The 14,091-nt window shown below is 40.3% G+C and overlaps 2 protein-coding genes across 6 annotated transcripts; both read left to right on the top strand.

The window, feature by feature from the left end:
• Positions 1-420: 420 nt before the first annotated feature.
• jade3 (jade family PHD finger 3) lies at positions 421-8,313 on the top strand. 2 transcript variants are annotated; one of them, XM_055165026.1, is made up of 12 exons: positions 421-598; positions 2,119-2,186; positions 2,288-2,347; positions 2,418-2,500; positions 2,990-3,147; positions 3,547-3,737; positions 4,003-4,214; positions 4,463-4,630; positions 4,748-4,864; positions 4,979-5,437; positions 6,019-6,136; positions 6,269-8,313. In XM_055165026.1, exons 3-12 carry the CDS (start codon positions 2,299-2,301, stop codon positions 7,054-7,056), a joined length of 2,343 nt encoding a protein of 780 aa, XP_055021001.1. In that variant the 5' UTR covers positions 421-598; positions 2,119-2,186; positions 2,288-2,298; the 3' UTR covers positions 7,057-8,313. The 2 variants fall into 2 exon arrangements, with proteins under 2 accessions (XP_055021001.1, XP_055021002.1); XM_055165027.1 differs by having other exon boundaries at positions 421-653.
• An 898-nt stretch (positions 8,314-9,211) lies between these two features.
• Positions 9,212-13,404, top strand: plcxd1 (phosphatidylinositol-specific phospholipase C, X domain containing 1). Of its 4 annotated transcripts, none has more exons than XM_055165334.1 (7): positions 9,212-9,463; positions 10,031-10,158; positions 10,373-10,515; positions 10,904-11,032; positions 11,186-11,341; positions 12,003-12,183; positions 12,553-13,404. In XM_055165334.1, the coding sequence occupies exons 1-7, from the start codon at positions 9,357-9,359 to the stop codon at positions 12,792-12,794; spliced, it is 1,086 nt and encodes a 361-aa protein (XP_055021309.1). In that variant the 5' UTR covers positions 9,212-9,356; the 3' UTR covers positions 12,795-13,404. The 4 variants fall into 4 exon arrangements, with proteins under 4 accessions (XP_055021309.1, XP_055021308.1, XP_020774558.1 ...); XM_055165333.1 differs by having other exon boundaries at positions 9,213-9,463; positions 12,550-13,404; XM_020918899.2 differs by having other exon boundaries at positions 9,214-9,584; positions 12,550-13,404.
• Positions 13,405-14,091: the final 687 nt, after the last annotated feature.

Raw genomic sequence — 14,091 nt, 5'->3', positions numbered from 1 at the left:
CAAATCAGAAGACTGTAATGTGCTGCAGACCCGGCACACCTACCCGTACCTCGTACCTGGTACCTCTCGTACCCCTGCGCCTGTGGCACCCAGATCCATAGTGGCACCCCCTCCTCCTCCCAGCCACGGAGCGCACAGAGCTCCGATGGACGAGAGCCTTGCGTGAGTGACCATGAGGGGGCAGTAGTTTTTGGTACAGTATGATATATCTGAGAAGTTTAGTCTAGTGTAGTGTTTATAATTGATGCAGAATAATTAAGATATAAGCATGGTATTATTACAATCAGCTGCATTTATGTGTAATGTGTAAAGTTTGAGTGCAGACTGAGGAAGAATCTTGCGCACCCTGCTGGGCGCTGCGGCGGAGTTTAGGACCCGGCGGGAGGCGCGGTACAATAGAGCTGTTGTGCTGTGTGTGTGTGTGTGTGTGTAGTGGTGTGCTATATAGTGGTGTATGGTAGTGGATAAGCGACCCTGGAGCTCCTCTCTGCAGATTTACAAACACTACCAAAACCCACCAAGTAACAGCCACGTTTGGACCGGTTGTACCCGCGTTATAACCTGATTTGCGGCTGGTATCTAAAGCGGAGTTTTGGAGGTAAGGCAGTGGGCATGGACAATATGCTGTGCCTGGATTTGCCATGAATGTGGAGGTAGGCCACGGTCTATTTCTCCAGTCTTTTATCAATTTTAGACCGATTTTTGTAACCCGAGAGGCGACTTTTGGCGCTACATCTTCTTAAATTACGCATGGCTTTGGATAAATCTGTATAATACTGGCTCTATGTAGGAAGTGACATTATTAAAGGTGGCGCCCATGTTTGATTCCTCCACAGCCTAGTCGTGTATAACGTGGATTTGGCGCCAATACATTGTTATTTCGGGCTTCACTGCAAGTTCTGCGTCTTGATTTTGTGACTCTTAAATACTTTACAGTTGTACAAATCAAAATGTGTAATAATTCATGTGGTACGATGTTAAAGCGTGGATTACTGGACGCTTTATAGTCGTTTTTCCCTCCGTGGCTCCACATTGTAATCCCCACGTCACATCCGCTCCCTGTGCAGCCGCCCAGCCCCCCACTGCTCTATTTGTCGTAGAGGGTTGTGCACAATCATGGCATTCCTTTATATTCGCTACCTTTGTTATTGTAGCATAAGTGGCAGAATGAATTTACAAAGCATGCGATTGTGTTATTTTAGTAACATTGATGTCCAATTTAGATTCTAGTATACAGCTGTCACATTGTTCTTGCACAGGGTAATTTTGTCACATTTTATGAAGCTGCGAATTACATGCACACAAGACCATTTTGCAGACTGTTATGTGTACTAACAGTATTAAAAAGTTTAGTGAATATGCAGCTAAAAGTAGTCTCACACTATAATTTATGCAAAAAAGTTTTCTTCTTCTTTCTAGATCTTAATATTACAGTGCTACTACTTTTGTTTCTTGTTTACTCCTCCATGTGCTTTCCTCCATGCTCTTGGCAGCTGTTAGGTTTGCATGAACCTTTTTGATGCAAAGAGCCAGTTGTTATACTTTAAATTTTCTCCTAATTTTGTAGAAGTGAATCTGACTGTAGGCAGTTGTGAATTTTGCACCATGGCACACTTGACAATGATAATTCACTTATAACTTCATGGCGAAAATTAAACTTTTAAATTGACATAACAGCATGCAGATTTTACCTGTTTTGACAAAAAAATAAATAAAAAAACATTACTAGAGTGAAGTTTAGAAGCAGTAATATTGTGGTTTTGAATCAGTTGGTAAAATTGCTGCTGACCTGACTTGTATAAATTGAATATCACAGTATCACAGTTTTTTTACTTCTATAAATTCAACTTTTAAGTATATAAAATTTGCTCTATATTACGGTATGGGGCAGGATATATTTCTTGTCTCCCCCCTCGTGCCCTCCTTCCTCATGGGGAATGTAAGGCATGTCCTGTCTGTTGAAGCAGAGCACTGTATTCGCAGCTACAACCATAATGCTAAGTTTGACCCAGTGGTTCAGTAGGCCAATGCAACATGATGTGCAAATATGTCACATTATTATTATTGTGCCCATATCTATAGCCATGTACTTTAACCTGTCCTAATATGTTTTTGCAGGTATGAAACTACACAGATGAAAACTGACTGAAATCTCTACTAGCATGCTCTTCCATTTGAAATTTATGGTGAGGTATCACACTAGAAGAGTGGTTTGGTTTATTTACCAAAACAAATGTTTAACTTGTATTTAGTTTCTTTATGTTAACACAATGATACTTTTCTACAGGATGATACAGGATGAAACGCATCAGGTCCTCCAGCAGTAGTGACAGTTCTGACAATGAGAGTAAGTCTACTGTAGTTACAAAATATGACAAAGCTTTCAAAGAGAACTGATTATTTACTTTTTTGTCCAGGTCCATCAACGTCCTTCTGCTCTTCAAACAAATATGGCAGTAAACCGGGAACCCCCGCCTCTAGCCAGAAGAAACCTGCTGAAGTGAGAATACAATTTATTATCAATATTTTAGAAATAGCACAATAAACATTGGGATATATAGCAGTGTTAACTCTCACAATTTCAGTGAAAACGTTTACTGTTTTTTTCTATAAACTCACAGCAACATGACACCAAGTGGGAACTACTACAGGAACTCTTGTAAAGGGATTATTAATTGTTAAATTTTGTATTTGTGGGTTTGTGCTAGAAACTGCTCCAGATTTGTCCCAGATTAGTTGGTTGATTTGACTGAAAGTAAGAGTTAGAGAAATAAGAGTTAGTTACAACTTTCCCTTGATGTTTTACATGCCCAGGAACTTCACAGCTTTTATCAAATAATGGACAAAAAGGGAAAAAAAAGTCTAACAACAGCTGTGAAATGAAGAGTAGAAACACCAGAGACACTTGAATCAAAATTGTGAATCAATCTCCCATTGTGCAGTGACAGCTCTGTGAGTTTTTATGATATTTTTCTGATTTTATATTTAGGTGTTCAGAAAAGACTTGATCAGTGCCATGAAGTTGCCAGACTCTCACCACATTAACCCTGAAGACTTTTACCTTTTGGCCGACACATGGAAGCAGGAGTGGGAGAAGGGCGTACAGGTTCTGGCCAGTCCAGACACAATCCCACAGCCCTCAGTCAGGTAGGCTGTCAGATACATAGAGGGAAACTACTATAAAATAGAGAGTTCACTATTGTTGTGTAATATTGCAATATTTATGATGTGATGCTGGGAATTTTATTTTGGGGAGATTGTTATTCTTCAACATAAATTCTGTCCCCCTCTACTGATGTCATTGGAGATATTTCACAGTGCTTTGTCTGCTCAGTGCGAAGTTTTTTTTGTTTAAGAAACAAAAACATTATCATTCACTGCATTTCACATAAAATATGATAATATATATATATATATATATATGTATATATATATATATATGTGTGTGTGTGTATATATGTGTATATGTAAGGTTGTGAATACGATTTACAAGCAGCATTCTAGATTTTTTTATTGTAGTCACTTAATTTCCTTTTTTAACTACAGAGTCGTTGCAGACAAATCTAAAGAGATGCTGTACACTCATAAGAAGAAGTACATCCAGTGCTCAAACCCAGACCTGACAGAGCCGGGGTACGTGAACATCCGCGAGCTTGCAGAGTCCATGTGTCGTTATGATCTGGACGAAATGGACCTGTACTGGCTCCACAACCTCAACAAAGAGCTGGCACACATGGGTGAGTTAAAAGTACTATGTTGTCCAATTAAAAACAGACAGAACTTTAAACATGTGTTTTTCAAGCCAGCGCATTTTCATAATTTCATAAGGTGTTTAAGAACTTGTGGTCAGACTAAAACTGTTTCTGACACAGGCTAAAGGCATGGATTTACCTGATAGTATTGACCTGTGCCAGAATTGTGACAGTTAACAAGACGATTAGAAGGAACTTTTCCTGTTTATATGTTGCATAAAAAAAGCATTTTGGTTTAACTGTATTTCAGGGGAGGAGTCAATAGATGAGCTGACAATGGAGCGTACCCTAGAGGCACTGGAGCGGCAATGTCACGACAACATGAAGCACGCGATTGAGACGGTGGAGGGTCTGGGCATTGAGTATGACGAAGACGTGATCTGTGACGTGTGCCGCTCGCCCGACAGCGAAGAGGGCAATGACATGGTCTTCTGTGACAAGTGTAACATCTGTGTTCACCAGGTCAGCTTCTGGGTTCGCTATAATAATCAACAACAGCTTAGTGTCTAGCGCTCTCCACTCACAGCAAGAATGTCTCAGGTTTTCACTATGTCAGTCACACCATAGTGAAACAAAATCTAGCATTAATGAATTTCTTACTATACAGAAGTCCGCACTTCTGTTTTAGACTACACACAAGATCAGTGTGATTCACCTGACACCACTACATATTTTTGTGCATTGTGTTCTGATCAACCCTTCTGCTTTAGGCTTGTTATGGGATCGTTAAAGTGCCTGTTGGGAACTGGCTCTGTCGGACCTGTGTCCTGGGCATCGACCCTCAGTGTCTGCTCTGTCCCAAGAAAGGAGGTGCCATGAAGGCCACTCGGGCCGGAACCAAGTGGGGCCATGTGAGCTGTGCACTGTGGATACCAGAGGTCAGTCATCTGCTAACATATTTTAACATGATAATCTATTGTCTTACTACTGTATCATCCATAGCTGCCAAGCTATTGATTCACCTTTTTTACATCTTTATTTTTTCTGTTTCATAGGTGAGCATTGCTTGTCCAGAGAGAATGGAGCCCATTACAAAGGTGTCCCATATTCCCCCGAGTCGCTGGTCTCTGATCTGCAGCCTGTGCAAAATAAAGACAGGAGCATGTATACAGGTGAGTGTATACCAAAATGCTCCTGACATGATGCTGTAGTCAGCACACAGCCTTTTGAATTAGTTTCCATATATTTCTGATGTTTTTTCTTCTTTGTTTTCCGTGTGTCTCCAGTGCTCGGTGAAGAACTGCACCATCCCCTTCCATGTGACGTGTGCGTTTGAGCACAGCCTTGAGATGAAAACCATTTTGGATGAAGGGGATGAGGTCAAATTCAAATCCTTCTGCCTCAAACACAGCAAGCCTAAGTGTGGGGAGCCAGGTCTGAGCCCAGTCCGGTCCAAACCCAGTGGGGAGGCAGTGAAGGGTGGGCAGCGTGCTCAGAGGCTGCAGGAGTTGGAGGAGGAGTTCTACACACTTATTCAAGTAGATGACTTAGCCAAAAGCCTCGACCTGTCTGAACGCAGAGTGGACTTCATCTATCAGTACTGGAAACTTAAGAGGAAAAACAACTTCAACAAATCATTGCTGCCTCCCGCAGAGGAGGAGGAGAGTCTAATGCTGCAGCCACAGGAGGACAGTATCCACACACGCATGAGGATGTTCATGCACCTCAGGCAGGACCTGGAGAGGGTGAGCCATATCCACTCTGCCATTTGTTTATATCAGGGGTGCCCAGTCACTTTACACTCTAAACTCACAGGAAGCAGGGAGCAGCTCATAGTTCACTTATCTGCCTGGTCAGAAGTCCAGTGTTTATCGACTGTCACTTGTACCAGACAATAAACTTCATATGGTTAGACAGGGCTTTGGAGACCAATGTCCAATGGCTTTGTCAAGATAGTAAATTTTCTTTGGTTGAAAATGCAGAGTTTAAGTTTTAGAATTTTTGAACAGTTGCATTACAGTTTTAACTTGCCCAATTTTCAGACACATTTAAGGCTCAAGTTCATTTTCCCACTTGATATATATTTTTTATGTCTCACATTTTTTAAAAGAAAATTTCAGATATATTTGATGTGGTAATGTTAACTGTTGTTAGGCCTTTAAAAATATATACCGTATCCTGATATATTGATTTATAGAATGAGACCAACTTAATATATTTCCTAAGCTAATATTAGAATAAGAGTTCTATCAATGAACATGCTTTGTGTTATGGTGATTTTATACATACACAATATCTATTCAGACATATAAACTGTGGTTTTCAGGTGAGGAACCTGTGCTACATGGTGAGCCGTCGAGAGAAGCTGAAGCTTCTGCAGAGTAAGGCCCAGGAGCAGATGTTCAGTCTTCATGTTAAACTCATGGACCAGGAGTTCTCAGCAGGTGAGAAAATGATCAAAAATGACACTGAATTTCTAGATAGGCCAGCACAATAAAAAAAGGTATATATTTAATGATGATATTATAAAAATAAGAACTTTGATTATTCCTTATTATATTTATGCATATCTGCAGGTCTTCCGGCATCATTCCCTGTGGAGAATACACTCTTTCACCCTCCTCCTCGGATAACACTGAAACTCAAAATGCCCAAATCGACAAGTCAAAATGGAAACATGAGTAATAAATCAGCCAACGGTCCATTGTGCCTGGACAACAGTTTAAATGTCACCGACCAAGCATCTGGAGAGGGGCAGGGACAGGGCAAACCTCTGCTCCACCCTCGAAACCAGAAAGAGGAGCGCTCCAATGGCCGCTTGTCTTCATCAAACAAAAAAGTGAAACCGTCTGGTAAACCCTTAGCGCTGCATGCTGCTCTTCAAGGCCACTCATCCAATGGAAAACATAACAAGGACAGTAAAGTGTGCAAGACAAAACTGAATGGGGTTTTGGATAAATATGTTGCACAAATGGACAACTCTTGCCAGACAAAAAGCGACGCAGAAGCAAATAAAGCACTGGAGAAGGCTAGTTTTCGGAAAGTTGCAATAGAGCATTTTGGGAAATCATTCAAAGAAGCTACAATCAGTTTAGTCCGGGCAACCGAAGACATGAACACTGAAAACCTGTCCAAAAAAGGAGCAACTAAAGAAGGACTATGTGCCAAGGCTGTTTCAGTTAAAGGCACACGAGACAGCGATGGCTACTGTCCTGACTTGGAGCTTAGTGATTCCGAGACCGAGGCAAAAGGTAGATACAAGCAGCAGAGGATACTGTCACTGGACGGGCCCAAAGTAAACTCTGGGAAAGGCTTAAGCAGAGGCAAGCAGGCTTTTAACTCTAGACAGCCCAGGCAGAGGTGACAACTGCTGGGGTAGTCCTGGGTCTTCCAAAAGGGTCCTATCAATTGCAACCTGAGGGCAACTCACTCCAAAATATATGTTAATCCCTGACTAGATCCTGGACTTTAAGATCTGTCCACAAGATTCTCTATAAAACATTGTTCCATATAGTCTAAATAGTCTGCTGCCTTTTCCTCTCAAAATAAATGTCTTGAGAGTCAGGACTATAATAAGACATAAAACTCTTTCCAAAAACACCTACACATAAACTGGCCAGTAATCTGTTCAAATTGTACCCTTTCATGAACGAGTAACTAAATCTGCCTTACAAGATACTGCTGTATATAAAGTGTTGAAGTCTGATGTTTCAAAGTATTTTTACAAGTTGTTCGCCTGAAATGTTTTGTACACAGTTTTCTACAGATGTTGAATGACTTTTTCATGTTTTGTGTTGGTTTCAAACGCAAATGCCTTTTAATGTATACCATTGAAGACCATTGTTGCATTCAAAGTATTAAAGGCCAAGCTGAACATATTCACACAGACAGCATTTTGTGGTTGTGCGAACTAATCATATTTAAAGTTTAAATTCCTTTAAGACCTGATATTATGCATAAGAATTTGCAGGCAGCACAAACCACAATAATAAAACAATAATGATATATCAACTAAAAACTGAGCCAAAACAATATTGTGATAAAACAGTATTTTGGATTTTAAGCACAGCAGTTTTTCTTCCCCAACTAATAATTTGGCCTCCATTGTGTAATCTCTAATAGGATAAAATTTCATTGAAGCAGTCAGCCTTAAAAAACTGTTCCATGTTTTTGTACTATGAAAACCCTGGTTTAGAAATGGACCATTACTTGACTGAGCTGAAATCAAGACTAAATCAGCTCTGACTCAGTGTTCTTAATGAGGGCTTCAACCGTAAAAGGCTCTATGGCATTTGCCTTTTAAAGCGTTATACAAAAACACTAGTCCCCTTCCCTTAAACCTGCTGAACCAATCTCACTACAGGTTTGCTAAAAGCTAAACTGAACTCTTCTTTTGGTGCATTGAACGCTTCATTTGGTGCTGGCTACTTGTTCATCTGTTTTAAGTTATTTCTGCCAAACATTTCTCTGTTCTGTTCATGTTTTTATTGTTGTGAGCTCGAGCTATGACTGTAGGATGACTGAGGTCTGTATGGTGCTTTACCAGTTTACAAAGTCCATAAAGCCATTTCATGTTATACTTCTCCTTTTGGACATTTTAAAAATAAAAAAGTTCAAATCAGTTAGGTTTTGTTCATTGTCCTGAATGTAAGTATAATAATATAATGGCAAATGAAATGGGATATTATTGTTATAACGCCAATCGGGCTGTAGAGGGCAGCACTTACTCAGTTACATATTAATAGCCCGTCCAACTTTTTCTTATACTTTGAGTGTCATGAAGATGTACTCAGTCATCTCAGTCTTAATAAGGTCTATCCTAACAATATCAAATAGGCTAAATTACATTGCCAACACTAGTCCTATGCATTTCCAAGTCATGGTTGCATGGTCTAGTTGTGATTCCTTGATTTTAGTTGTTCTCCCTGCTCTGGCCAATGCTGTTTCAGGGTTTATTGACCTGCTGAAGAAGCTAAGTAAAACTAAGTGAAGCTTTAATCAATAGTCACTAGAGTCAATTAGTCCTGGGCTCCATACATAATCCCTGCTATTATCCACAAAACCACATAAGCACTTTTAAAGGAGACTAAAGGCAGATGGAAAAAGTAACTTAAAACGTACTCATTTACTAGGAAATTTTATAGGCTAATAATTGCACTTCTAAGAGTTTCCAGGGCACAACAGAGGAGCTCTAACATTAACTAATTAAGCGCATTAGGAGATTTCCTCAATTTTCAGCTCATAAGTTAAAGAATGCCTGCTGATTAGAATAAATTGAACCAGTCTATACAAACTAAAAGCAGGATAATTGATATTGTTCTTCTGAAGGGAATCTTCAGTCTTCATGGGTGCAGAATGTGCACAATGGCTGTATTAACACGTTTATGGTTCCGTGTATAAGCGTGAACTGAGAAGCTGGGAAGCTGTAGAAATTTGCATGTCCTTTTCCTGTTTGAGCACGGTGCGCTCGGGTCCTTTAAGAGAAGCGCCTCGCAGCGCCTCTGCTGATCTGTGCAGTTCCGCCTTTTCTTTTGTAAAATTGCAGCAGCTCAGGACAGACGCATACCGCCGCTAACACACCGGGAGCGTCCTGACAGCGTGCTCCACCTGGCCACGGCCACAACAACAACCAGGACTAACCACAGCACGTTTCTGTAATAAAGGATGCTGACGTTTATGACCGGCGTCAGCAGCGTCCAGACGGAGACAGGTGGAAGAGATGAAGAGAGGACAGCCAAGCGCATCGGCCAAATATGTTTCGGAGAGCCGTGGTGAGGTCTGGAGAGGCGCTCGGATGGGGCAGTTTGCGGGGCGCATGGTTTAAAGTGTAGTCATCATCACATTCCCCTGATCGGCTCTATCGGCTGATTCAGGACGGAGTTAACGCAGCAAGTAAGTGTGAGTGTGTCTGCAATGGGACAGTGGAGGGCAAGGTCTCACCATCCCTGTGTTTAGTCTGATCACAAAGTGAGTCATAAATTAACTGTTACAAAAGATTTTAGAGGATAATGCATTCTAGAAGAATAACAAATCACATAAGAATATCAGCTTAACTCTTTCAGAAAATAAATTTTGGGCAATGAGGATGGCTACAGTGTGTGCAGACAGTAGGCTATTATCACTGCAGCACTGATAATGCCTCCATTATTATAGGACATTCATTTTTTATTTGCCTAAAATCCCAACAAGTATTAGAAGGGATTCAGTGAGAATATTAGACAAATTGTTCCACTGCCTGTGTAGGTCTGCAAGAGACAGTGCACATCAGTTGCAGAAAGATCATGATTGAGTGAAAAGTGGTCAAAATGTCATATACAAGGTATAAATGTGACCCCCAGGCTTATGTCATCGGTGCTGGTGTCTGGGATGGGTGAGTGGAGTCTGGCTGAGCTGCCCATGGACAGATGGATGTCCCTCCTGCCCCCTCCTCTGTGGGACATCCCACTGTATCACCTCGCTATCCCAGGTACACTATTCCTGTTTTTAGAATAGCTTATTTTTATTACCTTACTTTATTCGTTTTTACCTTTATTTAATCGGGATGTCCAGAAGCTCCTTTACAAAAGAGTAAATGTGAACAATGTGTTGTTACAATGTGTAATTTCATAATGCGTTGAGGTATATTCATACGATTAATAGCCTAATTGTTATTGACAGCATTTGTCATGTTTCTGATTCAGGCAGCCACAATGCCATCACCTACTGCCTGGACATGAATGACCGCTCCCCAATGGACCTGCTGCAGCCGGACATGCTCCAAAAGCTGGACAAATACATGAAGCCCCTCATCAGGCCTTTTGTCTACAAGTGGGCTGTAACTCAGGTAATAGTTTTAAAAAATCTCCTTGGTGTTAAAGTGAGTTGAACCAAACTAGCACTTCAAGTAGTGGTGATGGCAGCAGACGCTGTTCAAGTTCATTTACAAACCGAGGTGAGCCAAAGTGCTTTACATGTTAGACAACAAAATTACCAACGTTAACCAAATTAGGAGTAGCAACAGTGTAGTTTACATACATACATAGTAGTTTTCTAGGGAGTAGACAAGTTATATTGGAGAGGGCCCCATGTGAGGCTTCTTGTCCCAGGGGCCCTAAATGTGGGTCTATTAGAATGTCTATTATAATATAGTACAGTACATTCTAATAGTACTTTTTATTACCAACCATGTTAAAAGATACAACAATAATGTATTCATTTTTTCTGATATTTAGGAGTACAACATAAAGCAGCAGCTGGACTGTGGAATCCGATACTGTGACCTCAGAATTGCGCATCGACCTAATGACCCCTCAACCGACTTGTACTTCTACCACGGAGTCTACACCACCATCACTGTACAGGTAAAGCCCACTATCACCACTGTACAAGGCCACACCCACCACTGTACAAGACCACACCCACTGCTGTACAAGACCACACCCACCACTGTATAAGGCCACACCCCCTGCTATACTTTGACTCATAAAAATAATGTACTCTGCTTTATTTGTCAGACTGTTTTGCTGGAGATCAGGGAGTGGTTGGACACTCATCCCGGTGAGGTGGTGATCCTGTCCTTCAGTCACTTCCTGGGACTGAGCCAGGAGCTGCACATGCTGCTGTTGACCACCATTCGCAACACCTTTACCTCCAAGATCTGCCCCAAAATGGTCAGAAATTCTGCTATTTTGCATTCACACTTGGCAAAGCAAATTAGCAAGTGTCGTAATTGTAATAATCATAGAATCATAGTGTTTACAATTTGTCCATACATGTGCTGTTGTGTCTTTGGATCAGACTCCCACAATACTCGCTCCAGTTATGATATGAGTTTGGAATATCTGTGTGTTGACTTTGTTCTTGTATTATATAAATCTGAAAGTATAGTATCCAGTACATCTCTACAATAATAGTATAATTGTGTATATCCATATGGTGTCCCAGGTGTTCCAGTTACTTCACTGACCTTTCCAGGGATTACCACATTTCTCATATGAACGCCATTGGTGCAAATAAAACGGTTTACATGCTGAACTGCAAAAAAAGCTACATTAGAACAAATAATATATGGAATTGTGAGCAGTTTTATTTTTTTAGATTTTCTTTTATTTATTTAAAAACAAGTCACTAAGTCATAAGACTTACATTATTTAACATGTTGAATTAATTATTAATTTCTGACTGGTTTGAATACGTATACGGGGGGGGGGGGGCAGAAGATCTCACTTGCACTTTTGTTTACTACATGGCACTTTCAAATAACTACTGTCAGTTTCTTTGGGGGTAGATTAATACATTTGCCCTTTATGTGTGAATTGCATTTGATTCCAGGAGCCGTTAACCCTCCGAAACCTGTGGTCGATGGGATACCAGGTGATTGTGTCCTACGAACATAACATGTCAGGCTGTCACTCTGAGCTGTGGCCTCATATACCTTATTGGTGGGCCAATAAGTGCAAGGCGGAGTCACTCATCGAAGTGTTTGAACTGAAGAAACAACATGGGCGGCCAGGTAGACCCCACAACCTTTACATTTGATTTTACTATTGAGGCTGCTGCTGCTGCTACTACTATTACTACTATTACTACGCACTATAACTTTACAGCTTATTGGCATTTGTCACACACAGCCACAAATTGTACTGACAATATTACAATACACTCTTATTTTTGCATCTTCTTTTGTTAGAGATTCTACAGTTTAAACAAGCAAGAACATTTTTAAGACTTCTGCTATACCTACAGTTATGTAAAGCAAATATATGTCATCTAATATTCACTATAATTAGAGAGAAGAGTTGATAATACAATATACATTATTTCATGCACTAGTACCACTGCCAGTATCCTAACATATCACATTGTGTTTTTCCCCCAGAAGGGTTCTTTGTGACTGGAATCAATCTAACAGAGGATCTGAAGTACATCTGCACTCACCCGACTGAGACACTGAAGGATTTGGTCATGTCCACATACCCCGCGCTGCTGGAATGGGTCAAAGAGCAGACGCCAGGAGCCAAACCAGGGGCCCTCAACATCATTGCTGGGGACTTTATCACAGAGTGCCACTTTGTACCCTCTGTGGTTAGACTCAATGAGAAACTACTCAAGTGGTCCTGCTGACTCTGGACACTAAATGAAGACTGGACACAAAATGTGAATTTTAGCATGAAAAATACACACGCTTGCTGCTTTGACAAAAGAATATTTGAGTACTTGAATTAAACTGGCCACATTGTTTGGTATACACTTATATTAGTTAACAACCAAAACATGTACAATTGGTTTATCCTCCATATTTAGCTCTTGACACAAGTTCTGGGGAAAGTTTCCTAGGTCCTGAAGTGCTCTAGCCACTACTCTTAACAATTTGCCCCAACAGCTTTGAAAGATGGGTCAAATGCCCGAAACAGAAATGTCACTGTGGTATAGCGCTGAGTAACAAGTCATAAGCAGTGGGCAACTTCAGTGCAACCCCAAGGACCCTTCTCCAGATCTTTAATCATAATCTTGGTCTGGAGTGCCTATCTGGAGGTTTATCTAATAGTGCATGTTTTAAGGAATCTTAGTGTTGTGACGTTAACATAAGAAAGCATTCCTACTAAAGTGGCTAGTGAGTTTACTTGTTAAATAGAAAAATGCACTTCTTTTAGACAGTGAATTGTATGTACCTGACTACAGAAATATGGCTTTTACTTGCACTTGTTTACATTTCACTATATCACAACCATTATCATTTTCAACCATTTTGTGTGTTGAGTTTACAAAAGCAATAATGAAATACGCTTTAGTCATTTCACTATTATGAATTAATATGCATCTTTAGAAAAGCACAACTATGGATACAGAAAAAAGCACATGATTGTCAAGGCAAATGCTTTGGAATAAGTCAAACCCATTTGACAGATATGGAAATGTTACTAGATATTTGTACTCAAGTACCCTTTTTTTCTAATGCCGTATCTTGACTGTGGGTCTTGGTAGTTACAGAAATAGCAAAAATAATAGTATATCACTATTATAAAAAAAGCAGCTGGTGTAATATTACAGACGCTATTTTAGAGTCACCAAAGCAAATCATCAACTCTCATTTTTTGTATTGTGTATCACACCATATGCCTTTGACACAACTCCGTTCCTTTATCCAGGCTTGGGACTGACTCTTGCTGAATTAGTCAATATAATATGAACCCTCGTAAGTGTTGACTTGTTTACTTATGCAATTATTTTATCACTTGTTTTGACTGATGGTAAACCTAAATTGGATTTTTACTTGAGCACACATTGTAAGTACTTTCCGTATCTGTATGGAAAAGTAATAATTGAAACCCACATCACTGAAAGATGACACTTGAGGCAAAATGCATGGAAAACCCACATTTGCATGAGCCAGCCTTATTGACTGTTCACGTAACTTAAG

Source organism: Boleophthalmus pectinirostris, unplaced genomic scaffold, assembly GCF_026225935.1.
Source record: "Boleophthalmus pectinirostris isolate CB_2022bp ecotype Guang Dong unplaced genomic scaffold, ASM2622593v1 HiC_scaffold_7, whole genome shotgun sequence".
NCBI classification, from domain to species: domain Eukaryota; kingdom Metazoa; phylum Chordata; class Actinopteri; order Gobiiformes; family Gobiidae; genus Boleophthalmus; species Boleophthalmus pectinirostris.
This window is presented reverse-complemented; position numbering and strand designations above follow the sequence as displayed.